At 34.4% G+C, this 26,728-nt stretch overlaps 1 protein-coding gene across 4 annotated transcripts in view; it reads left to right on the top strand.

The window, feature by feature from the left end:
- The window catches only part of LOC106124948 (integumentary mucin C.1), a 44,189-nt gene that overhangs the window by 12,254 nt on the left and 5,207 nt on the right, over positions 1 to 26,728 (top strand). The window contains exons 1-3 of one of the 4 annotated variants that reach the window (XM_013321992.1): positions 13,996 to 14,189; positions 19,880 to 19,940; positions 25,057 to 25,142. In XM_013321992.1, coding sequence (XP_013177446.1) covers positions 25,085 to 25,142 — 58 coding nt within the window. In that variant the 5' untranslated portion in view covers positions 13,996 to 14,189; positions 19,880 to 19,940; positions 25,057 to 25,084. Of the gene's footprint in view, positions 1 to 13,995; positions 14,190 to 19,879; positions 19,941 to 25,051; positions 25,143 to 26,728 lie in introns of those variants that run through there. The other 3 variants (XM_013321989.1, XM_013321990.1, XM_013321988.1) reach the window with 3 other exon arrangements.

Genomic DNA, 26,728 nt, shown 5'->3' with positions numbered 1-26,728 from the left:
ACAATTCTATTTAAAAGCATAGCTGTTGAATTCTTCCTGGCTGCTGTCATAAAGTAGCTTTCGTTGGTTTCTGTTTGCGTTCGATTGTTGATCTAACTCATTTATGTTTTTTTTCTGGTTAGGTGACATTTGCTGCTTGTTTGAGCTTCCCTTCAGCTTGTGTTAAATAAAAAAAGTTGTGCTACTTTGGGGAATTATAATTTTTTTTTATATTATAAGGAGGCAAACGAACGAGCGGCCACCTGCAATCGCTGAAATCGCGAAGTGACCGTTGCCCATAAACATACGCAATTGCATATGCGTTGCCTATCTATAATCGAGGGAAGAGAGGATGCACAGAGAGAAAATATTTTCCCTTTCCATGCATCCTCTCATCCGGAAAGTCCACTTTCACTTCCCATCGTTTCCTTACAAGAAAAACGGTGGGAAGAGAAAGAGGACTAAATTAGGCCGCCGGGACGCACACTCATCAGATTGCACGCGGAATTGCTTCCACTTGACCCCTGTCTTCTGTGTGGTCGTGGTATTTCACCGGGCGAGCCGGGTCAATTCGTGCGAAGATGTTAAAGTGGGCTCTACCACTGTAAAATGGGGAATTATAAGAGGGATTACTTACTTGGTTTAACAAAAGCTGTTTAATGTTTTTATTGTCTTGTGATGAAACATTATGGCATAAACACGTATTCGAAGTATAAATTCATTGCTACGAACCTGTAAGCCTGTTCCGCCTACGCCGAGACTAATAAATTTTTGTTGTTGTTTTCAACTAACAGAAAAGAAAAAGCAATATACATACTTCGAATTGCTTTTTGTTTTTATCGCATGGAATATATATTAGTTTTTACTGCGTAGATTTTTTTCCGGTTTGTAAAGTTTTGATTGATGCAAAAAGTCTATAAATATTTAGTGCCAGAATAGACTTTAAACTATGATTCTTGTAATCGATAATTGCTATTACGTCAAATCACCAACACTACAACTGCTAGTACATCTGAGCCTTATCCAGTACATTTCTACAACATCAGACACTAGAACTAGTACTCGAAACATAACCACTAACCGATCTAGACAATCTTGACCTAAACTTGTGGTTAAAACATGATATTATTTAACCAATTGCGTTGTTAGAATGTTTAATATTATCACTACAAGTGTGGTACATTAAAATGCAGCCGCGGTGCCCGTATCGTTAACACAATTACAGTAACCCACATTAAACGCGGTTCGTTTTAACAAGACTCACATGTTTTCCCATTACACTGCCGCGTATTAGCATATGTCTACGTCGCGAGATACGCCACGGTCTAAATAAATATTTACATCTACTAGTTATTAACGCCTCTGTAATATATATCCTGTGGTCATTGGTTACTCACGGTTTATATGTAGGTGATAAATGTGTTAGCTATTCCTTAATCTTATTTACAAGATGCATTAACATTTATTAAAATGAACTATAGTTTTTCAATTCAGGACTGTGTTACGTAATCACGAGGGTTATAAAAAAAGCGACTGGATCAACAAGATTGTAAACTTTTACAAGATAAAATCGATCAAACTAGTTTTTATTTGATCTCGGATCAAATAGCTATAGTTTTTGTAAACAAAAACATGTTTTTAAAAGCATATAAAGAGTATGTTCGTGTAGATCTGCTGAGTAACTCACGCAAGAATAGCTCATCTCCATTCGCGATGTCGTCGACACGGCCGCGTCCGTTGAACTGTACCCAATGTGTCCACAAAAGATGCGTTTACGAATAGTTGTATGGTAATTATGTACGTGATTGTCTTCGTATGCTCTTTGTCTATGCTAGAGATTGTTAATTTTTGTGGTAACGGAACATACAAATGTTTTAATTTATAAGAAATGAAGATTGGCTCGAGAAGACACCGATTGAGGCCTTGCGTTATTTGTGTTATTTTAAATCCGTCTCTCAGGATAGGCATATCTCAAATCAATAATGTCACGTTATCAACTAACAACATGAACATTTGACAACTTTAATATCATGACTTCGCATAGAAATTCCGAAATAGAAGTGATAAAATTTCATTCAAAGTATAAAAGGCCTTTAAACATTTAACTACCTCAGTTCTTTGTATACTTAAGATATGATCGTGGATCGAGGCTATAATCCATGTTCCAGTAAGCCCATATAGAGAGCGTAACCGTTCGCAAAGAGCTTTACAAAGATAGTGTGCCACAGTAAGCCGACGGCCCACAAGCGCAGGTGACATTAATCCTCTAACGGTCTATGCTTACTGCTCAGTATTCACAAGGTTATAGCTCTATTTAACTCTGCTATAGGACCGATATGTATTATTAAGGTTAGCTGAGATAAAGAGACAGAAAAGCAATTTCATTTGTACTAAAATGCGCTGATACTAGTCTAAAATCAAGGAATAACATGAATGTAAAAAGAGTGCTATTTCTATACTGCACTTCTCAAACATCTTCTAGTGTGGACCTTAAAAATTAACACTACACTTTTGTCTCCATAGCAATTAAAAGTTCACGCTTTGTGCTCACCGTAATGACCGTCCTTGAGAGCAAAGTTGTGTTTTGATTCAACACATTAAAATGACTTCGCAGTCGTTTAGGTAGCAACATAGAACCGCACGTTTTCCTCATCTATAATCCATTAGGATAGTAAATTAGGTTAAATTAAAATTGTCAATAATAAACATTAACAATTTTAATTTTGTCAAATTGCGATACATCATCGATATCGCCTTAGGTCCATAGCTAGGTTAACCTGTTAAGGTGCCAATGACTTCCTTTTCTAGTACATGTTACAAAATAAACATACTACTAATAAAACATAGACACATAGAGACAAAAATTGGATTTCAATTCGGCTTGGTCATTATCTAATCTTCAAGAAAAAATGTTAAATGAAATGACATATTGCAGAAAACAATTTCCTTTGCAAGAGCTTTAGTAATGGCACCGCAAACCAGAGTGCTCTGAAATAGGTTAGCAACTATGCTCTTGGCTAACAGAATAGGAATGGAGGACGCGCCACAAAGCCCGGCTTTTCAATATACCGAGCGACGCTTTGCAAACTCTGAATATTATTTCCCTTTACAAACATTTTCAGATTATTCCCATTAAAGAACGACATATTTAAAATGACAATAACTTTGCCTTTATACGCTTTACACAGGTACTAAATCAAATTTAAAGTAATTTAGCACAGATAATGGTGTTTTCAGGGTAGACAAAGTAATTATTTTTGTCCAAATAGCCAATGTAAAATTGACTGCGGATACCAAAAAAACTTATACTACGTAAGTAATAGAAAAGATCTTAAAAGGTGAAAATGAAAATGATTTATTGTTACAACATATAGTAAAATCACGCCAAAAGGGTTACAAAGGTTTACTCTTGAATAAACAAAGAAACTCGAACTACTACGTACTCTTTCGTATAATACAGAAGGCGCGTTCGACTGTAGATCCTGTCATCCTAGCCGACGACCATATATCACCTTAATCTGTCACGCGCACCGCTCCCTAATGACGACAGTCATTACGCACTCTACTAAATCGCTCTGCATTCTAATCGCATTATAATAAGACTCATTTTGCTGTCCTTGATTTACAAAGCAGCGACCATTGACTTGGTCTTTTGTCCGTGTGCTGTGATGCAGCCAATAGCAACAATGTGAAGGATGCGGCTACTGAAGGTGCGGTTTGTACGTACTAAACCAGTTACAATAGTAGCGTCCAAAATAGTTTTACATACAATGTAATTGTTACTACAATACAATTCCGTTATACAAATAAGGTAGCTGAGCTTGCAATGAACCTGTCAATAGAGACACGTCTTAGAGAAAATGGAGTTATTAACAAAGTTGTACGTTAGTTTATTTGTTTATAAATAGTTCCTGTGATATTAAGTTATGTTTTATTGCTCATGAAATACACGAAAGCGTTGTCAAATCTTGATAGAAAGTTGATGAATTAGATACTGAGTGATTTCGCTAATGAAGCAAAACGTAAATTAAACGTTGTCAGGTCGAGGAGGTTTTATCTCCCTACTGCGAATACAGTAGGGAGATAAAACCTCCTATTCTTAGGTGTCACATTTCTCTGCTGACAACAGTATCCGGACCATGTTCATAACAATGTTACAATGACTCACATCATATGACGTAGTCTTGGGAAGTTTACTTTTACGTGGATAACGCGATGACACACCTTTACCTAAGGCAATAGTATCTTTAAAAAACTTTAAAAAACTCCTAACAAAAAATTGGTGAGGCGATTAAAGTTTTACCGTTATGTTTTAGATTTTTAACGTGCTCTTCCAGTTATAAAATAATTCAGCTTTGTTCGAAGGAATAACAACACGGTTTCAATTCTTTAGGGAGTATACACCAAAGATACAGAACGTCGATCTCTTAAACTAGCAAGGAGCGTAAAGTAAACCCACTTACCGTCTTTTATGTTCGGCAAAAATGTATCCATAGTAAATCCATCCACAAATGTGTTTGCGTACGTTGTGATCTAACGAGGTGTATAATTCAATGTTCGTCGTGAGTGATGTATGGTAGAATTTCCTAACGAGGTCCCGGCGGCGCGTGCTGAACGTGACTAATCAACTAGGAAAGGATGCATTGCCAGACCCTGTCTAGTCGATATCGTTCATTTAAAGGTTACGTACTTATACTTGTAGAGTTGTAAATATACTTAACTAAAACAAAAAAATCATCACAATTGTAAATGACAACATACTTTTCTTCAAGCTTTAGATATTGACCTTTGTAAGCACTAAGATGTAATAACGCGTAGCATCATGACATTTAACGTTTTGCTGATGCTCTTTTAGTAATAATCTTCTAACATTTAACGCAATACAACCATGCGAACTGACCTTTCAAAAACCTATATACTATATTTACTATACCATGAAAAATATTGATGGTGAAATCCCTTACCAAAAATCAATTGCTTACATTGGTTCGGACATGAAAAATCGAAGAATAAATTTAATAATGTAAAATAACCATGACCGTAAAAAAGATGAAAGAATTTAATTAAGCAAAAAGAAATGACTATGGCCTAATAACCCCTGACTAAGGGTAGGCGGCGAGCCCCTCAATAGGGTACGTCCCTATAGAGGAGCTATAGCCTAGTGTAAGTCCCTAGTGAGCTGATGATGATGATGAAAAAGAAATAAACAGTATAAAAGAATTGCCTATTATAAAGGGTTTAATAGGGGACAATCTATATGTGTATAGTTCTCGTAAGGTAAATAATAACAAAGGAATCCCCAGGTCGACAACTAACAACATTAACTGTTTAGTGTTTAGAAATATCGACGTGGGCCGCTAATGCGATACAACAACAAATCGCAGCGCACGTGATAGCAACACGTTTATTGTTATGTAAACGCTATCGACACTAAAACATAACAACAACACTGCAAAGTACTGGTACTTCTGTATTATAGCGATAGATTTAAATTTAATAAATGATTTCAGTACCTTGAAAAGATCATTTCAAATCAGTAGCGGCGTTAAGGTAGGGCGGGGTGGGGCAACCGCCCAGGACACCGGTCGTGAGAGGGCCTGCAGGTGCCAAAGTCGGATATAAAAGGGGCGCCTCATTTGTCCTCTATCTTTGGAAGATTTCCCCTGACACCAAAAATGGGGGCGCTGCAAAAATCTCGCCCAGGTCCGGAAATACTAAAACCGGCTCTGATTCTAGTAATTCGTCTTCATCAATTTTGTACTAAATCGCGATGCGATCGATCATAGTAGTAATGAGGCAAACCAAATCAAATTCAAGATAATTACCTCAAGTCTGCCGATACGCTTCATTCGACAGCTACAAGGATGTATTTATAGATCATTGAACTTTACGCACCTTTCTAAAATTTTCATTGTAATTTTTTTTACCGGAGTATAACCATGTAACAGAACTGAACTCAGATGATGAAATATGGACACGTATTCAGGAACCTAGAGTACACTTGTTGAAAACAAAACTGCCAAGAGTTTGTAACAATTTATAAGACCTATGACCTAGATTCCATTTGAATGAAGAGTGTATACGAGATTGTAACTCGATACCCCTATTCCCATTCAATTATGTAGAAATAGTTTCAATTCCATCTGAGTTTGTTACAGTTTCTCGTCGGTATAATGACCCAAAGACAATTGTCCTTTTCTATGTCCTTTCTATTATATTTTAATATTAGTTTCTTTAACATTCTACAGATCAAGGATTTCTGTATGTTATATAATGTCGCAATACAATGACTCAATCAAATGACGACCATTAAGAAAAGGTCGAATATTAATGATATGAATGAGAATAGCATAGACACATAGTGTTTTTATAAATGCCAGTAATGCACGTGCAAAATCGCAGAGTATCGAAAACATTGAAAACTCGTCTGACATATCGTTGTTATACTTCCCACGCTATTCCCCCCCTTTTCTTCTATTCTTTTATTTAATTAAAAAGGCAAAAGTTCACTGGCCAGTACGCCACGTCTTTAGCAGAATTTTAATTCTACATTCAACAAATGGATTAACTTAACTCATCAAGTGGTAATTCTAGAGGCAGACTATGAAGTCACGTTAACTGCTTGTTATAGTTAATTTAAAACAGGTCGCTTTTACTCTGCATCTGTATGCAAACGGCGACATCACAAAAAGAACTAAATAACAGTACCGTTTACAAAAGTGCGCTCTGATTCCTTGCTCTACGTAGCGACGTATGTTTCACTTTTGTACGCTTTTAATTTACTATTATGCGGTGAAAGTTATTCGGTCTGGTTGAATTTTGATTGAACACAACTGGAGAACTTGTGTTTTGGTTTTTATTTTTTGCAATGTGTAGTATCGAACTGCATGCACTAGGACCATATACCTAGCTGTATGATATAAATATGCTGTTAAAGTAAATGTACGATTAATTGGAGTACAAGAATCGATTTAATAATCAAATATTGGTCCGCCAGCGCGGCGGCGAGAGGCAATCAGTCCCTGTAATGTCGTCTCTCTAAATCTATCAAGTTTTATTAACTTCAATAGCAATTTTCTATCAACTTACAACGCTGACTATTATAGACGCAAACCTGATTCTGACTAGTCTATTGCTGGCCAATAGATAAGTTTTAGTTGCAACGTCAATAAAACGAAATGAGATATCAAATTAGTGTTTTATTTGAAGAGTAATTTGTCAAGTTGATTTCCTTTGTTATTTTTGTCCTGTTGCTGTGCGTACTGAAATTAATTTAAAGTAAACAGGTAAATGAACAAGGACTTTAGGTTTGATGGCGGCTTACCACAATCATATTTAGTTTATAATTAAAGTTTACCTACAAATTTCGACTAGTTGGAGTAAATGGTTTCTTAGTCTTTAAAAACATGTCCTACCTTAATAATGCCGTTAGCACCTTGCATAAAAGCTTTCGTAATTATTTTCCTTTTGTAACACAGAATAATCTATAGTTAAATTGTATCGTCCATATTGCTATGAAATACAATTGTGTTAGGATGTTTTCGTGTCAGGGACACTGCAGTATTTTAACGTATTCAGTGAAACATTCATCTATCTATCCATTTTTAATCCCTAATGTTTATTAATATGTAGGTTGAAGAGACATCTTCTTAATGTAACGTGGGGTTAAAAGTGCTTTCAATGTTAAAAGAGGTGGGTAAAAGCAGTTTTTACTGCGGAATTTCGTGCACAAAAAAGTGTTCGTTATTTATAACTCCTAAAAATTACTTATTGAAAAACTTTTCCTTTTAAGGTGTTTTGAGGTAAGCAAATTCTGTGTTTCTTTTCAATAGATTTTCTTGAAATTTTATTGGATAAGTTTTGCAATATCCAAGTTGATTTTGTCGCAAATTTTAGTTTTGCTAAGTTTTCTTGTGATTATTTAAGTTGAATTATTTGTCGCTTTCATTAAAATTTTAGGCAGTGGCATTTTTAACAGTGGTAGAGCCCGCTTTAACATCTTCGCACGAATCGGTTCGGCTAGCCCGGTGAAATACCACGACCACACAGAAGACAGACGTGAAGTGGAAGCAATTCCGCGTTTCGTCTGATGAGTGTGCGTCCTGGAGGCCCAATTTAGTCCTCTTTCCCTTCCCACCCTTTTTCTTAGAAGGAAAGGATGGGAAATGGAAGAGGACTTTCCGGATGAGAGGATGCATGGGAAGGGAAAATATTTTCTTTCTGTGCATCCTCTCCTCCGTCGATTAAAGGTAGGCAACGCATATGCGATTGCGTATGTCTACGGGCATCGGTCACTTCGCTATTTCAGCGATTTCGGGTGGCCGATTGCTCGTTTGCCACCTTTTGATATAAAAAAAGGCGAAAAAATCTGAAATGATAATCTACGATTTTAGTAGGTATTGCCTTGGATCGCACCAGTCGTCCCATTTTCCTGTAACTGTATGTACGTTTTTTCTTAAATATTAAATATATCTTTCACACGATATTTCAAGAATTTCTAGAAAGTACCTGTCCATGAATAATACATGATGAACCACTATGAATAACGAAGTAAACCCAGCCAGCTCAAATATTAATAGTTTTATGAAGGATGCCTTTTTTGTCTATTACTCTTAATTAAATTGTTGTATGTTCTTTTACCAACTAATTGGTAGATTATAGGCTATTTACAATGCATGAAATGATTTGGTTTTGATATTTAATTTAATGTACAAGAGTAGCTGTTGGTTTATGAGACCAAAATCCGCATTTAAAATATATTGTTATCTCTGTTTTATCAAAGAGGGATGACAATATGTTTTATACAAAGACAAGCTGTCGCCCGCGACTCCGTCCGCGCGAAAACAAATTAGTAGCCTATGTGTTCTTACAGATTATTATCTATATGTATGCCAAGTTTCGTCGAGAGCTGTACATCCGTTCTAGAGATACCTTCAGGCTAACATCCATCCATACAAATATTTGCATTTATTATGTTTGTAAGATTTAAGTCTCAAAAATCGACAATAAAGGCGATTAAATGAATCTGTTATAATTATTATGACCTATATCGTACAAAAGGTCTTGTTTACCTTTGTAGTGATTGCTTTCTCTGACAAAAGAGTAAAGTCATTTGATTTCATTATCTGTGTTGTTATTGTGCTTCAGGTCAAACAATTGAAATCGTACGTAATCAACCTTTATTTGAATGTGAATTACATGAAATGAATAGTCCATTTAAAACAAACAACATCTGTATAATGCTGTTACCTCAGTCCCAGAGTGATCAGAGGAGTTAGACAAAATGCATTCGCTTCGAAGCGATCCCAGAGCGAACTTCAAAAATGTATGAAAGTGACGCGCGACAATCACGTGACTTAACGAAAGTTATTGTGAGTTCCATACATTTTTGAAGTTTTTAATGGAATAGCATCGAAGCGAAGGCACTTTGCCTAACACCCCAGTTCGCCTACTGTTCAAATTTAGAACACATGCGATTAAACCTCGCAGACGAAACTGGAGTTTACTTCAATATCTTTCCATTGCATTAGGAAAGTACAGGGTGTACTATTCTTTCGTAAATTTGGAAATTGGTAATTACATAATGGAAAGAGTTGATAAAGTTTCATTGGTCACCACTCGGCATGCGTGCTAAGCAACGGTCCGAGGTTTTTCGGAGTCCCTTGAGCGTATTTCAAATAGGGTCAAGCTAAGCAATCTATTTTTATTCACAGTTACTACATTCATTAAGTTCGAAGTGTCTTACGTTAAAGGTAAAATATAAATCCCTTTACAAAACTATTCAAACGTAATTTTCTCTGAAATAGTCCCGATAACAGATGAGTTTATTTCAAAGCAATTTATGTTCAACGTAATGAATTTCTAAAGAGCTCGACTAAGCACTTTGCCTATTTTCCTAACAGCCTCGCAATATCGACGAAGTTTACCCACTAGCATGTTATTCAAACTTATGTCATTTGCGAATAGCAATTGAACTTTTGATAAACAGAAGTTTGTTAAGTTTAAGTAGTTTACAGCTTTGGTTAAAAAGATAGAAATATTTTTATCGTTTAATTGACTTATTCTTAAAATTATGTGTTTGTTTATAATATTCATAGTTGTGTCTTTTCATAGCGATGAGTTAATGATTCGACCGTTAATCTACACTTTTTCCGCGTAATTATAACTTTTGTAACGAGCTTGGAAAACAAATGACGTTCGTGAGATCATAATATCGATACTCGGCATAATACTTTCCAATATCAAGGTCGTATCCGCGACGGAGAGAGGCGACAGTGTTTACTGAATGATTTGTTTACTTGTACTTAGTTGTACAGTCGTGAAGGTTGTTCGTGATTGTGCTTTCAGATGTTCCCTTTTGGTTTCATTGTTATCGATATATCTTAATATCTCCTCAGGAATTTGAAAGTTCATGGTGTCTGTAGACTTTCATATAAAGTTTTATTTAGCATTACCTGTCTCCCGCCACTCCGTCTTCATTGTGTTAAAAAAAACTTAATTAGTAGCCTATGTGTTCTTTCTGATAACATTCTACATCTACGGCAATTTTCAACAACATTCAACTATCCATACATCCAAACACTTGAATTTATAATATTAGTACTTCTCATATAAGTTCACCATAAACAATCTATTGTATTAATAGGTCGAAAGACCATAAATGATTAACAGAATACAGGCTGTTTATTGAAACAAAAGACAATTCTCGGATGCTCAACAGCACAATAGTTGCATTATAAATAGGTAAATTATTTGTCGTATCCAAGAATGGCAGCACCATTGTTTTAAACTTTCACTTGCATGTTTCTTATTTTCCGGGTTGATAGAGGCTATAAAAACAAAAAAAGAAAGAAAATAAGCCGTCGAAGAGACAACAACTGTGTTGATTCTACGAACTCTGTAATGTAGTCTAATAGCTAGCACGTCGTTGTACGCATATTTGTCTGGCATAAGTAAAACTCAATTGTAATAACACTTTATTACGCCCTTGTCAATGTAAAAATTACCAGAATATTCTTGTCGGAATTTACATATCTTGTTTTGCGTATCATTTTCAATGCCTAAGTTTACATATTTTCTGAAAAAATTATAGCGTTAACAGTACCTCTCTGACAAAGAACTTTTGATGCGCGACATTCCAATACATTTTGATATATTTTGTCGATTTTCCTAGCGGTATAACTAATCCAATGTTGCCTGTCTGTCAGATAAGTTTGTCGCGTTAATATTGACCATTAAATATGCGTGTCGTGCAAAGATTAGCAAAAAACATCGCATGTTTGCGCTGACCCGACGCGGCGGTGTAGAAGTGGGAGTCGCGACCCACGGTAATCTGCGACTGTTACGGTATATCTAATTAATATGCAGACAAACACATTCGAGTTTAATTCTATTCACTTACATAACGTTTGTATATATTAACATTTAAATTGATACTGCTAAAGCTACGTTCCTTCGCTGTTAATAAAATTTGGTACGCAACAAGGATGGCAGCATTACAATACCATTCAAATCATTAAATATATCGAGTTTCTGATATAATCTCTGTATGAAAATATCGTCATCCCTGTCTTTCATTTTTGACCAAACAAAGATAACGATATGATTTAAACGTGGATTATGGACTAAGAAACCCATGGTAAATGGTTTTGTGGTAAAGTCAAGACTACTATTTTAAATAAGAAAGCGTTAAAGAAATGGGTCCAAGTTTCTTACCACAAAATAACCTTTGTTCCGGATTGTCCCATTACGGTGGCAGCTGCATAGGTAAAACATGGCCAGCAATGTCTACCACTTCTAATTATGTTCGAACTATTTCTGCTACTCCTTTTTAATGTACAAGTATTGTAGGTGCGTAGTATTTTAGTGGAATGCAGCGTCGCAGGTGTTATTCTTGTACTATTCGATGAAGATAAAATGATAGGAATAATTGATACGTAATAAAAACCGAATTCATAAAGAAACACGATATTCTTTTATTTCCTTTGGAAAATGTGCTTAAGATTTGTGACTTTAAACTACGGTTGTTTTTATTTAAATTCATTGCAGAGAAAAACTGAAATCAACATATTGCGTTAATGTTTTAGGGAACTTTTTCTCTTTATATTCATTCCACGCGTTATCACCTTTGATCCTATAACATTCAATGTGGATTTTCACGGAATAAAGAAATGCAAGTCTTTGAAGAAACATAAATAAATCAGTGTATTATTCATGCTATTAGGTAACATGAGTAATATGAAAATGGCAATTGTTATCTCTGATTATTTTGAACTTTGTGAAATCTTCAACAACATTCCAATTTAGGCAAACTGCCTTTCTTTTCTCCTAATGTAGCGATTGAATCAATAACAATGAATAGCTGGATTAAATCAAAGAATTATACAACAAACCTTAAGACTTCTAGGTCGTTACAGAAGAGTTGGTAAAAAAAAAATGATTTATGTCTAACTCTATCTTTATAATGTTGAAATTTATTCCTTTAAAAACCAATTATTAAAATTTTCACTGTATATCTCTGTTGCAATTCTGCCTTTGTTCCGGGTAATCTTCGACTATAATAATAAACGGCTGTACCGATTTTAATGGGACTTGGACTGGAAGGTAGCTGAGCTGATGCATGCGGGAATAATACAGGGTTGCTTTTTACAATTCTGCGCTGACGAAGTCGCGGGTAATCGCTAGTTGTCTATTAATCTATATCATTTAACAATGACAAGCAATTCACGAATTGACCTAAAGTTGTAAATCATTACGTGCTTTACTCTTGTATGCGTTAACTCACCATGACCGGGTGAAAGTTCTCCGGTTATTTCACAATTTAAAGCTATTTTGCTCCATTTATCTTGTTGTTCGTCTGACTTTAATTTTCTTAAAGAACTATGAGATAATTTTGAGTAACGTAGTATTAATTTTCTTCAGGGAGACGTGTCTAAGCTTCCCTATTGTCCGACTAATAAATATTTATGGATGATGTTTTTTTAATATGACTTAAACAGCTTAACCGAATTTGAATGCGAAAGTTAAGATGGATTGATGGAGGTTTGTTGAAATATGTCTCCAGAACCGCTCCACAGATCTTGATGAAATTTGGTGCAGATGTAGAATATAGTCAGTAGAAAACTTAAGCTTATGGGCCAACCATTTTCGGATTTAGCAGACGGCGTCCGAAGCATGGTGCTAAAGGCTTTGTGGAAACTGTAAATATTATTTTTTTCTTTTTGGTATTAACTTTTACGTGTATTTTTTTTATTGTTTTGTCGCTTGCTTGTATACTTATAGTTGTAATTAGTTCCTAAGTTGAATGTTATGGGACTGACATGTTCAAAAGAACGTAAGTCCCTAAAAAAAAGAAAAAAAAATAAGCTACTTAAATTTTTCTTGATGTTACGGTCGGCGTCGCGGTTCGACAGCGAGGACAATACATTGTCTGTTTTTTCTAAGATACAGAATCGATGAAACGTATGCGATAGGTTATGCGCGGCCATGATCAATTTTCATTAGTGTAATGTGATACAGTGTAGCAGTTCAATCAGGCTGACAAGAGTGTGCTGTGGAGGTTGCCGGGTCAAGGACACTGCAGTCTTTCAACGCCAAAAAACACGTTCAATTTTCGCATTATAAAACGATTTTACTGTAACATCTTATTTGTCTTTTTAAAATAGTTTTTTTTTGGAAATGTCTAATTGTATATTGTTGTAGTTACTGTAAAGTAATAAATTCAGTTAGTTTATAGTCTTACAAACGAAATCAATAGTAAAAAATCATGTGGTGAAAATACTAGCAACTGACAAATATCAATTGGTTAGCTTATTTTGGTTCTTTATAAGACGAGTACTTAATTGATGAGTAATAGCTAAGGAAGTAAATTCTAAGCTATTCTGCATATCACGGGCTTCGTGATCTCATTTGTTTTACTTACAGGATAAGTAAATGGATAACCATTATGTATTTCAAGCACCTAATGTATGTACAGTGACATTGGATGTGTTAGAGATGGTTCGCAGACTGACTGGCCAGTCGCAGGTTGGCGCGCGTTGAGGACGGTTGCCTCTGTGATACTGCCTGATACATTTGTATCGTACTTGTGCGAATCGTATTATTATTGTGAACACAAACTTTGTGTGTGTCAGTTTTGTTCTGTGTTAATTAATTTTTTTAAGTTATTGGTTTTTTTAATTACGGTAACTGCCTTTTCTGGTGTTAAAAAGGTAATTTAGTATTTTTTTTTTAAATAAGTTTGATATCATTAATGTCATGCATTGATTTGTAGTAGTAATAAACTGTTTTGGTATATGTACATAAAGAAAAAAAATCCTACATGATATAAAAAAATATACGTAATTTGAAACCATAGCTAAATGACATCAAGATACGGACTTGTTTGCGATTAATATATTGCTATTCTATTTGATTTATTGTAGAAAAAAATACTAATGAGAAACATGTTGAAATACATTTTCCTAACAAAATTATAGCGGCTGAAAATAATGTGAGGATGAAAAATGAGCTCGACCGGTGAATCCAAATGTTAATTTACGTTATAGTTGGATGTTACGTTTCCTGTGATTTATGCAAGTCAATTTTTTTTATACACAACAGTTACAGTTTTTTTACAAGAAGCTATAGCCTTCTAGCTAGTTTAAATTTCTAGACAAAATCATGGTGGAATTCACCGATTATTTTCTCTCGGATAGAAGTCTTACAAATATTATAAATGCTAATGTTTGGATGGATGGATGGTTGTTTTTTAGAAGATATCTCTCAAGGAACGGCTCAACGGATCTTGGGGAAATTTGACTCACATTGAGAAGAGTCTGGGAGAAGACATAGGCTATTAATAAATATTTCCAAACCAATACGACTTAGGAACCTTCAAGAAGCGAGCATACCATTTGCTTAAAGGCCGGCAACGCTTCTGCAGTACCTCTGGTGTTGCAGATGTCTATGGGTGTCGTTGATCATCTCGGTGTTCTCGGTGTTGAGCAGCTCGTTTGCCCATACTCTTATAAAAAAAAAGTTGTTGAAACAATGCGGATGGACTGCGGGCGACAGCTAGTATATTATAAATTTTATTTTTCTAAAAATATATAAGAAATTCTTAAAATAAGTAAATCTGATCTGAAGTATTGTGTATGGAGGAAGTTTATTAACAATAAATTAAATGCGTAATTATTTTCATATTTTCTCGGATTTACCGTAATGCATATTGAATTTATATTTTTGTCCTGGTGTAATCAATTAGTGTAACGCAACTTTGTCCGCGCGGTATTCAAACTTAATTAGTAGCCATTGTCTTCTTGGCGAATGGAATAGTTAGTATTAGGTAATACTTCATTTATGTTATTAATTGCTGTAACTGACGTACTGAGGGCGTAAAGGCTTTTGCAGAATATCAGTGTTTTTGCCCCCGGGGGTAATAAACATACAGCTGAGCAAAGGCCCTATCTGTTCTGCATTGCAACGCTTCATTGTAATTTCTTTGATTTTTTCTTTTTTCTCTTTTTGGTTGTGTTATAAGTGTTGTAAAGTTTTTGAACGGATTAAATGTCTTATTATTATTATTATTCTTCCATCCTATGTTCTACTTCTATACCAAATTTGAGCATTTATAATATAATTAAGGTAAATCATAAAATACGTCGTGTACCAATTTTTTTCTTCTTTGTAAATTACTTTTAAGAAGGAAAATATGTACTGAATAAGTTTTCCTCGAGCTTGAAAAGTTTGGCAGCCGCACTTTGAAAGGCTTTTCCCCATTCAAAAGTACAATATTATACATATTTTAATTAAAAGTAATAAGAGTTCGTAGTTCTTTAATTAGCAGAGTTTTAACGATGCTTTTCAATTTACTTGTTTATGTATGTTAATTCGAATAAAACTCACCAAAAAGGTATGTTGCTCAGCCATGAGTCGCCCACTGCTGGGTATAGGCCTCCCCCAAAGATAGCCACGATGACCAAAAAGGTATAGAAAACAGAAACTAAAAACTGAATTTTACAGAAGACTTAAGTGACTACGGTCATTGAGAAAATATTGATAATAGTACAATAATTTATTGTTCAATCGACATTAGTAGAATGGCGGATTCTTCATTCATAGAAAATTTTTTATTGTAGAATATTTATACATTTATTTTATTCCTAATTTAATTCTAGGGGTCTAGGCTCCGAATATGATTTTATCCAATTCGGCGTCAAGACCCTTGGTCCGTGGGGTCCTACCGCTTTAAGGCTTTTTAAGGAAATTTCAAAAAAGTTAATCGATATCACAGGGGACAGAAGAGCTGGCAGCTACCTCGGTCAAAGAATTAGTTTAGCTATTCAAAGAGGGAACGCTGCCAGTATCTTCGGAACCTTGCCTAAAGGGACTACTTTCAATAATATGTTTTAGGTAATTATTCGTTTTTAATATTTTATTTAATATCATAGATTTAAGACTTTCATGTAAAATTTTACTTAAGAAATGTTTTATTCCTTTTTCTTATAACACATTGATTTGCTTTACACCGCTTGATGTTTGGATGGATGGATCGTAGGTGATGGTATGTGTGAACACGAGGAAGGATTTTTTGGGTGTAATGTCTTTTAGATCACAACACCCAGCTGTATAGTATTATATAGATCAGTTTGTTAAGCAACGGTTTACACGGAAATAGCGAAGTACTAATAGCTATTTATATCATGATTGTGCAATGCTTGTGAGGAATCAGTAAGAACCCCCTACAGTAGCTCTATAAGTGTCAGCGTGTCAAGCTCAGACATGACGCGTTTGTTCTTAGCGTGAAATTGATTGCCTCACCCTTACCAGTGATTCATAGCCCACGCGGTTCGTGGCCCCGTGGCACACGCTTGTGTACACAGGCCTAATGATGCTCGTAATGAAAGGCAATTTATTTCAGTTTGTTGACACTGCTGATAAATTGATCCCTATAGAGAAGAACGAACTGTAAAAATGTAACCTTTTATAAGGTTTTATGTAGAAATTAGCTGTAGCCCGCGATTGCGTCCGCGCTGAATTAAAAAAAACTTGATAAGTAGTTACGTGTTATTCCAGACTATGTTCTATATGTTTGCCAAATTTTATCAAAATCTGTTGAACCGTTCCGGAGATACCTTCAAACAAAGATCCATCCTTTCTTCTTAACTTTCGCTTTTATAATATTAGTAAGATAAGTAAGATTTGGCACCATGTAGAGTTATGTATGAATTGACTTGAAAACAGATTTTAACTTCTATGAAAAATAATAAACAATTATAAATTTGGCAGTATATCCTCATAATTAATTAAATATATTACCAAATCGTTTACGGCAATATCCTTTTGATATTGCGATATTTCAGCGTTTGTAAGGTTCATTTCTTCCTTAAAACTTTACACCTCGCACCTAAGACCTATATCTCGGAAATACAATTTTTCTAGATAAGATTCGTAAGTATGATTTATGTATCCGTGTAGTGGGAAACTTATTACGTAACATACTAATGGATTATAGAAACATTGCTTATTTTCACGAAATATATTATATATAAGGAAAATATCCAAGAACCTATTCCATTTACACTAATCTCAGAGAAGAATATTAGACTAAACCTATTTTTTATTTGGTTTAATTAAAATGTATCCTTAGTTTAATATTATATTATAACAGTTGAAATGAGGGGGATTGTTAACATTTTTTATCTTGTATTCGCAAGGCTCGAGGTCAGCTGGTGGAAATGAAACGTTTGTAACTTTTTGCTCGCTACAACTACTAATTAGGATGTTAAGCGCCTCCGGTAATTGTAAATGTCTTTCAATGTTCTAGCCTTATCTTTAAGTTTTAAGTAATATTGTGTACGATGCGTTCTGTTTGTATTTTAAGCTTACCGCTTAAAATCTCAATTTATTAAAAAGAATATTGCAAAAATGTAGAAATATTTTAGGGTAACACGTCTTCTGATAGGATTGTTACTTATTTTACTTAAAGAAAATGCTTAAACCAATAAAATCTTGCATAAATTTTAGGGGTAAGAAAATCGGCTGCGTATTCTATTTCCACTCAAATTGTTTCCGCACTTCGACGGTCCAAATTAAATGAAATTGTCGGAACGCAATTTCGTAATACGTAATTTCTCTTACAAAGTTACCAAGTATTTTCCGAAATTCGTAGACAATATTGTAGCTAAAACACTCTGTATAAACAATATGCTATTGTGTGTTTTGACCTCAGATTATCTAAAAAGTTTTAATAATGATTAATGGTATATGGTTAATACACGTTTAAAATATTTTAGCGTATTGTCCTCGATATTCTCAGGGCGCAAATGTGTCACGGTTATTAGCTCGTGTTTTTCCTGATCTGCCATATTGTACGTGCAAAAACATTGAAGGATGTTTGAATTTAGTTTTCATTTACAACACTTATTATAATCAAAATCATGTTATAAGCGTCAATAGCTTAATGGGTATGGTTACGGATTTCCGATCACGAGGTCGGGGGTTCGAATCCCGCCATTCGACTATTGTCGTAAGCCATATCCTAGCACAGGCATATAGCATAGCTTAGTTGGAATGCTAAAAGAAATATTACTAAATTTCCAAATAATCTGCTAATGTTTTATTTAAAAAAAAAGTTTATTACTTGTAATGAAAATTTAAATAAAGTCCCAAAGGTCCCTAATCTCTTTCATTAACCCTAATAATAAAGTCGTTGTAGTATACCCTACTTATTGCGAAGTTACTGTTAATATTGTTGATGCTGTCAGAGATCATAGAACAAACGAACTATTATAACTGATGTATAAAAAGACTATTATTATTTGTTGTTGCGCAACTATTACCCTTTGTCAGAGCATACTTCTAGTCACGTACTTTAAGTCACGCAGTTCTAGACTAAAAAACGTTTACCACGATCTACGTAATGTAGTTCCGGAGGTCTGTTAACATATTTAAAACGTTTAAGTTTAGTTAGATCCCCGAATTGCATCTTATTGAGAGTTAATCTTCATGCTTGTCAACTCGAACCTCGTACGGAAATCTTTCTTAAATTATATGCAAGGAAGAACCAACTAAATTTATTTCAATGGACTAAAAGTAAAGGTCGCAGCGTTGACAAGTTATACATGATGACCGAAATTTCCGTGTGACTTTGACCTCTACGATGTTGGCATGATAGTACAAAGCGTATCGTGAATAAATAACAGGATTGCAGGAAGCCAGACCGGTTTCTCTGTAGGTCGGTGTTTGTTTTGGTTCATTGTCTTTCGTACACACGCAATTTACTGTTTGAATTAAATAACCTGTAGTTGGTATAGTTATGATATTGTTATATAGCAGAATCCTACAAATAGGGAGTTCTTTTTAACTTCTTAAATTTAGATATAACTAGCTGTCGCCCGCGACTCCGTTACATGGGATTAAAAATAGATGTTGGCCGATTCTCAGACCTGCTCAATATGCTCACAAAATTTCATGAGAATCGGTCAAGCCGTTTCGGGGGAGTATGGGAACGCAAATTGTGACACGAGAATTTTATAAATAAGATGGAATTGGATAGCTTTTTATTGCTCTGCATCATAAATCCAAAAAAAAAAAACAAAAAATTGTTAACTTATTGGTGTAGCTCAAAATGTTTTTGTCTTATTGTTACCAAATCAGTACGAGACCTTAGTTCACGTGTAATTGACAAACTCAATACAAACTAAACCAATACTTCACAGTTGTGCCTTTCCAATTTCAAGGTCGGGGCACGGATAACAAATCAGGGGTGTAGAGAGCAGACTTCGAATGAACTCCCTGTTTGCACAGGCCATTAGTCATTTTATCAAATTAGAAGTAACTTAATTTAGTTATATATGGTGCAGGAAGGGTATTTACGTTTACAACAACAATATTACAAAGTAATTCTTCTTATTTGCAGGGCGTGATGTCTGCTGATCATCACTAATGACCAAGTGAACACCCGACTGGATTTGTTTTCGGTAAGTTTGAACACTGTTTTGATTTATTTTAGCATAACAGAAAGTAATGGAAACCACACAATTGTAGATTACAGTTAACTTAAGAGTGTTAGGGGCTCTCTCCTCTGGGTCGTGCAGAAGCCCTTTGCTCGGTCCCAGTGCGCTCCATTGGAGATTCCGTGACTATCACCAGTTGCACTTAAGAATGGGTTCCAAGGTTCTATAGTGAGTCAAGTCTCGAATAACCTTGTGTTTCCTACAGTAGGAATGACAACTTTTGAAAAAATCCCCCCCCCCCTCTCCAAGTAGCTGACAGTGGTACTAAGCGACGGTTCTCATTACTTTTCTTTAGTAGTTTTTCCGTTTTGTTTAATAGGTTCCAGCGTATTGTTTATGTTTATCTGACCATAAGCTGCAAGTAACTTGTGACACACTCACTTTGTATGGAGATTCAGTTCATTGGCTCTTGGCTATGCGCCAACATTGTTATGGTACATGAGCGTCATTTGTTAATGACAATGAGAGCTTATTGCATTTGTTTATTTTCAATACATATAGCCATCTCTTTCATTCTCTTTGGAAAAATGAAATAGTAATATGTTTTTGTTCTCGTTGACAACGGATTATTATAGTCACCATAGTTGAAGTACTAGAGAAGAGAATTCTATAACAAACTCTTAGTTTTATCGCAGCGAGACATATTTCAATCGCAGGCCTTCAATAGAGCCACTCAAAACTTTAGTGCATCGGTGGTACTCCGCAAAGCCTTCTCACAACTTACGAGACGTGGATATTGTGCTGAGTCAGCCGAACTAGCGAAGCCCATCCACTACCATTGAAACTTGAAGTTTTCAAAACTTTGATGTTTAGTTTTAGAAGGATAAGACTGCAGTCTATTTTATTTCAAGCAGCTATTGTTTTCGCTTGTCTAGAATAGAATAATAAATTTGAATAGCCTATTATATTTTTTAATTATTCTAATTTTCACCAAATTCTTCTTTCAGTATTAATAAATTCATACGTAGTTATGTGTTAGACTGTCAATATGGTAACATTAACGTAATAATAATAGAACGAGTAAAAATCATCGTTATTGTTAAGGTATTATGTATAGGTTAAAATATGTAGTTTATACAGTATTCATTTCAGTTAGGACGCCGGGAACCCAATATCGTCTGAAGGTTACCAGTCAAGGAGAAATGACCTCTCTCCCTAACTATAGATGTCTGAGAATTCCTTGATGTATAAAATTTCGTTGTTATAGTCTTTATTCAAATATTAAATTACGTTTCTTAGAAGCAATGTGAAAGTAATTTATAATCTTAGCATTCAAGCATTTAAACATTCAAAACAACAACAAAATTCTGGTTTATTAATTAAACTGTATGACATAATCTATGCTCGGATGAACTTAATAAAATTCAGCAATTCTCGATCTCTAGACTACTTTCATCTTTTACTTTCACTTCAAACGCAATAATAACACTATTAGAAGTGATATTAATAATGGACGACGTCCGAGATGTAGTGCGATTTGCCGTGTGAAACAATGCGCACGCGCATCTAACATATCAATCACTGCAATGCTTCTCACTGTTTTTATATGCGGGTCTGTATGTATGTCAATCGTGTAGCCTAAACGATTTAACCGATTTTAACCAATCTGTTATTTGATTTTTATTATTCCCCTGAGACAAAGAAGTAAAGTTGGTCGGTTTTTTTGTACATCTTACTTAATCTTACTTCTTATATATGCGAATGTTTAGATGAATGGATTCATGGATCTATCGATATCTCAACGGATATTGTTCAAATTCGGCACAAATGTAGAACTGGACGAAATGTAGTGTCTGTAAGAACACATAGGCTATTCATAAAGGTTCTTTAATCAGCGCGGACGGAGTCGCGTTCGACAGCTAGTAACGAATTACGTACAATAACACGTATTTTGACATAATTTTATTTCGTAATGGCAGACGACATCTTTGTCAATTTACTCGTATTAAGTTTGTTAAACAGAATGAAGGCCATCAGTCGAGGCGCCGCGTCTAGTAATTTTCCTTAATTCATCCCTCATCCCTGTAATTATCCCGAGCCAAGATACATGACTTGGCTGCGCTTAACGATCGTGAAGGCGTCTTAAGAGATTTAGTGGAAGACTAAATTTGCCATTTAACTTAATTACTGAAAACTAACACTAAGATATTTATATAAGTAAAGTCATTAATTGAAACTTAGCCTCGTCGTAAAAATATTTAAGCTCAAAATGGTTACTTATTTATAATCAAAAGGTATTTTACTTGTAGTCTTAAAATACACAGTTTAAAAAAAAAACAAATGGACATCGTTAACTTGTAAACGTTTTTCCTGCTCACGTGCTGAAAACAACTGACTTTTTCAATGTCAAAGAGAATTACGTTCTTAAAAATTAATGTACTCGTTAAAAACCCTTACACTGTAAATGTATGTTAAAATAAATAATTGTCTTAAATGACGTAAGCAGTATCTCTGTATTAAAATGCCATTAATCGTTGGCTGAGATCGAAAGTTCTGTAAAAAACATATCGTCGTCTCTGTCATTACCTTTGACAAAACAGAGATAACAATATGTTTTATACATGGATTTTGGCGTTAGAAAGCAAAGATAAGTGAATAATATTAATACTGAACCTTCATTTAATTTTAATCGTGATCAAGGTTACGTTAAAAGTTATCAGCGTCTTAATTAAATTTCTGGCTTTTTTCCCTCAATTCTGTTCTCTCTGTTCTCTGTTCCTGTGATAATATCCACGAGATTGAGTAATAGCACCATTACAGGATTCATTACTTTTTATAGCAACAACATAATTGTTCTATCCTTTCTTCACTTTTTAGTAAAATTTAACATGATATTCAATTTAAGCGTCAATAGCCTAATGGTTAAGGGTACGGATTTCCGATCACGAGGTCGGGGGTTCGAATCCCGCCATCTGACTATTGTTGTAAACCATATCCTACCACAAGCCAAGAGCTAAGTTGGAATGGTAAAAGAAATATTATAATAGTAAATTTACAAAAAAATCTGCTAATATTTAAAAAATAAAAATTTTATTTCAAGCAGCGGTGGTGTACGTTGTTTGAACCTTTGTTGGTAAAGTTAGTTCTGCTGCGGAACAATGTAATTGCTCCCTAACGGATAATAAAAAAAGACAAATTGCGTGTACTATTTCAGCAAAAAGCCTTTGTCATTTTAACGAGGTTTCGTTTTTCTAGCATTTTTTAACATCGACCTTGACTGTGTTTTTTTTCAACAATATCAGGTCTGCGCAATATTTAACCTACTAAAAGGTTTACTTTCTAGCGAGATGTATAACAAGGATTTGACAAAATTGTTGGTGTACTATACAAACAGATTCATGAATAATTTTTTTATGTAATTAATGCAGTACAGATTTTTGATTATGAAAATTCGAACATCAGAAGCGGAGTTATGGTTACACACATTAAAAAGACGAAGTAATAACCTTCTTTTTAAACTCTGCTAAAAATAATAAAGCAGGCAAAAGTTTTACTTTTATAAACCGGTCACCTTTCAAATGTTGCAGTAGCATGTAAAAAAAAACTACTTGTTTTATAACAAAAAAATTAATGTCACTTGCAGATAAATGTCAACATGTCTATATTTATATTGTACGTTTTATGCAAATCGTTAATTATTATATTGTGAAAAAATACTTCTATTAAGTCCGCTAAACATTTAGTTTTAACAATGCAGTTTTTACTGAACAGTCGAACTGTAAATTTAAACGTACATGTGTAGACAAAACTGATAACTGTACAGTTTATCTGACAGTTTTAACTGAACACCCTGTCTACAGTTTAAACTGAAGTAGCGTATATTTAGAGCTTTAACTACTCTAATTATGTCGTTATTTAAATCCCTATTCGGACGTTGGGTTCTAAATAATTAATCTCTCTAGTTGGCTTAATTAAAACTAGGATATGCAAATTGTGTTTACTGAGCAATATTCAGCCGTCTTCCTCGATAAATCAACGCTAATCTTACATCTAATCTCATAGACGAGCTTCTGTCGTATTAATTGGATATCGATTTATCTATCTCGAGTTATTTAATAGTCAAATTAATATATAATATTAATTTTTTATCGCCTTGATAGTATCAAATATTTAAAAAAAAATCTTCTTTTATTTCGTGATATTAACACGTCCAGTAACGACTCGCCACGCAATTTCAGTGTTACATGAAAACACTTAATCATGAAACGTGTTAAAATCGATTTATGTTGTTAAATTTTTTGGAGTTTTTTTTTTTGTTTTCTGCACGTACGAAATACGGAAGGTAAAGTCTTCATCAGAAACGTTATCTTGTTTTTATTACACGTTATCTAGAACCAATATCTATATTGCCTATAACTTAATCTGTATATTGACTTCAAAAACAAAAGCAATTACTATGACACATGACATAAAAAGGGATATTTCAAGTATAGCCTACTATATAGATTGGTCTATATAAAGTAACTCACAGATTGACTGGAATTAAGGAATACAACATTATGTACAAACACATTATTATTCGAATTTTGCAGCAATATTTTTCTTTAAAAAAATCGCTAGATCTTATTTTTTTTTTCTTTACATAAGAGTGTCGTTCAGTGTCGCTAACAATGTTACTTAATAAGCCCTGTCCCATTGTTGCAGTCAGCAAAACGTTCTTACGTACCTTGACCTTAAAACACAATGTTTCATTTCTTTTCTCTCTTCGGTGTTATCGTTTGATCTTAAACCTATGTCTCCCTAATGAGTATGCTCGTGTCGGCGTCGCAAGAAATACTTCATTTCTTCTTTACAGACACTGGCGTTTATTTAAATACTAGCTGTGGCTCGCAACTTTGTTCGCGCGGTAAAAGAAACTTAATTAGTAACCTATGAGTTCTTCCAGATTATGATCTACATCTATGGCAAATTTCAGCGTAGTCCATGCTTTTCTGGAGATACCTTCTATCCATCCATCTAAACATTCGTATTTATAATATTAGTAAAATATTTTTTTGTTCCTTAGTTGCAGTGAGTTTCCATTTAAATACTTGTATAACATTTGTTTTAAGCTTGATGTGTGTTGGTTGTTGCAGCGCAGGCGCAACAGACCTGAAGACGCTGCCGTCATGACGCTGCACTGGTGGATGCACTGGTTCTGGGTGACGATGTTGCTGTCTTTAATAGGTATGTACATTATTTTAATATTTAATATTCAGCCTTAGCCACCATCCCCATTGAAATATGTCATACACTATAATCTTTGGTCGTAAATTAAAAGCAATTTAATTACTCCTGACTATTCGTGATTTGTTTTTAATATCTCTATAGAAGTTTCAATCCCTGCTGCGATGAGATGCGAGTTTTAGATTATAATAACTATTATTAATTTGTACTGTGCTACACAAGTGACCTTTATGGATTTTTATCTTTCATTTCTTAATGACACGTAAGCGCTTAATGTAAACAATGTCTTCGTGGTCAGTCACTTCATACATGTTCATATAATTGTCCATTCTTCGTACTGTATCTTTTGATGGGAATATAAAAACAATATATTCGATAACATTGTTCATTGTAATATCACATAAGGTCTATAATGAAGGTCTTGTGCTATTCAAGAATATGTGAGAATAAAACAAGATCTTTACTTGATAAGTACTTACTGTGAATATTATTAATGCAAAAGTATAGCTTGAAACAACACCAGCTGCTAGATTGTTGCTTTTCTTTAAGGCCTTTCTTAAACCTTAGTAATTAAGGTTGATACCCTAGTTTTCGCAGAGGCGTGTGAAACAAGGTGAAACCTCCAATAATCACTAATGTTGTATAACCTATCGCTGTCGTACCTACCATATAAGCTGTCGCCCGCGACTCCTTTCGCGTAAAATTAAAATATACTTAATAAGTAGCCTATGTCTTCCAGACTGTGTTTTAAATTTGGTAAATTTCCTCCGTTGAACTTTTCCGCAGATTCTTTCTAACAAACATCCATCCATCCATCTAAACTTTCGCTTTTTTTAATATTAGTATATAATAAGTCATTACTGCAATGCCCTTGACTTCACAAAGTATTCGTTAACGGTATCCAAAATTGTAATATGCAAACTAAATAGGGCTCTGCTTAACGTTTTAATTATTATAGGAAGTGAGTTTATTGATTAATCTAAAAAAGGGCACAGGAAGGTGACCGAACCGGAACTCTAAAATAGTACAACGCTATGCACTTGTATGCATTTATTAAACTTTTTTTTTAAAACTAGTCGATTTATTATTTTGTAGTAATAACTGTTATTTTTAATACAAGCTGAGGTTTCTATAGGTTTTATTCGCGTATCGGGTAAGCTTTATTTACATACTGTCTCAAGGAGGCGTTACCTGCCACACTTTACCGTAAAGTTTCGAGCGGTCTCGCATAACTTTGCATAGATCTTCTGTATAAACCAGAGCATAAAAGGTCTAGACTTATTGATCAATGATTTTTTTTTAATCTATGCAAAGTTTTTAAATGAAGTTGTCGCAATTACGACAATTTTTCTTCTTTAAATATTTCACGCATTCCTAATTTTTTCCGGAGAGTGTTTGTTATCGTACGTCTTAATTACATTTAATTCGATTTGCTTTTATTACACACTAGCTTTCGCCCGCGAATCCGTCCGCGCCGAATTAAAAGAAAAACTTAGTTGTCTATGTGTTCTTCCAGAATACATCTATACAAAATTACAGCGAGATCCATGCAGCCCTTTCGGATAACAAACATCCATCCATCCATA

This window comes from Papilio xuthus, unplaced genomic scaffold (assembly GCF_000836235.2).
Source record: "Papilio xuthus unplaced genomic scaffold, Pxut_1.1 DF825946.1, whole genome shotgun sequence".
In the NCBI taxonomy this organism is placed as follows: domain Eukaryota; kingdom Metazoa; phylum Arthropoda; class Insecta; order Lepidoptera; family Papilionidae; genus Papilio; species Papilio xuthus.
This window is presented reverse-complemented; position numbering and strand designations above follow the sequence as displayed.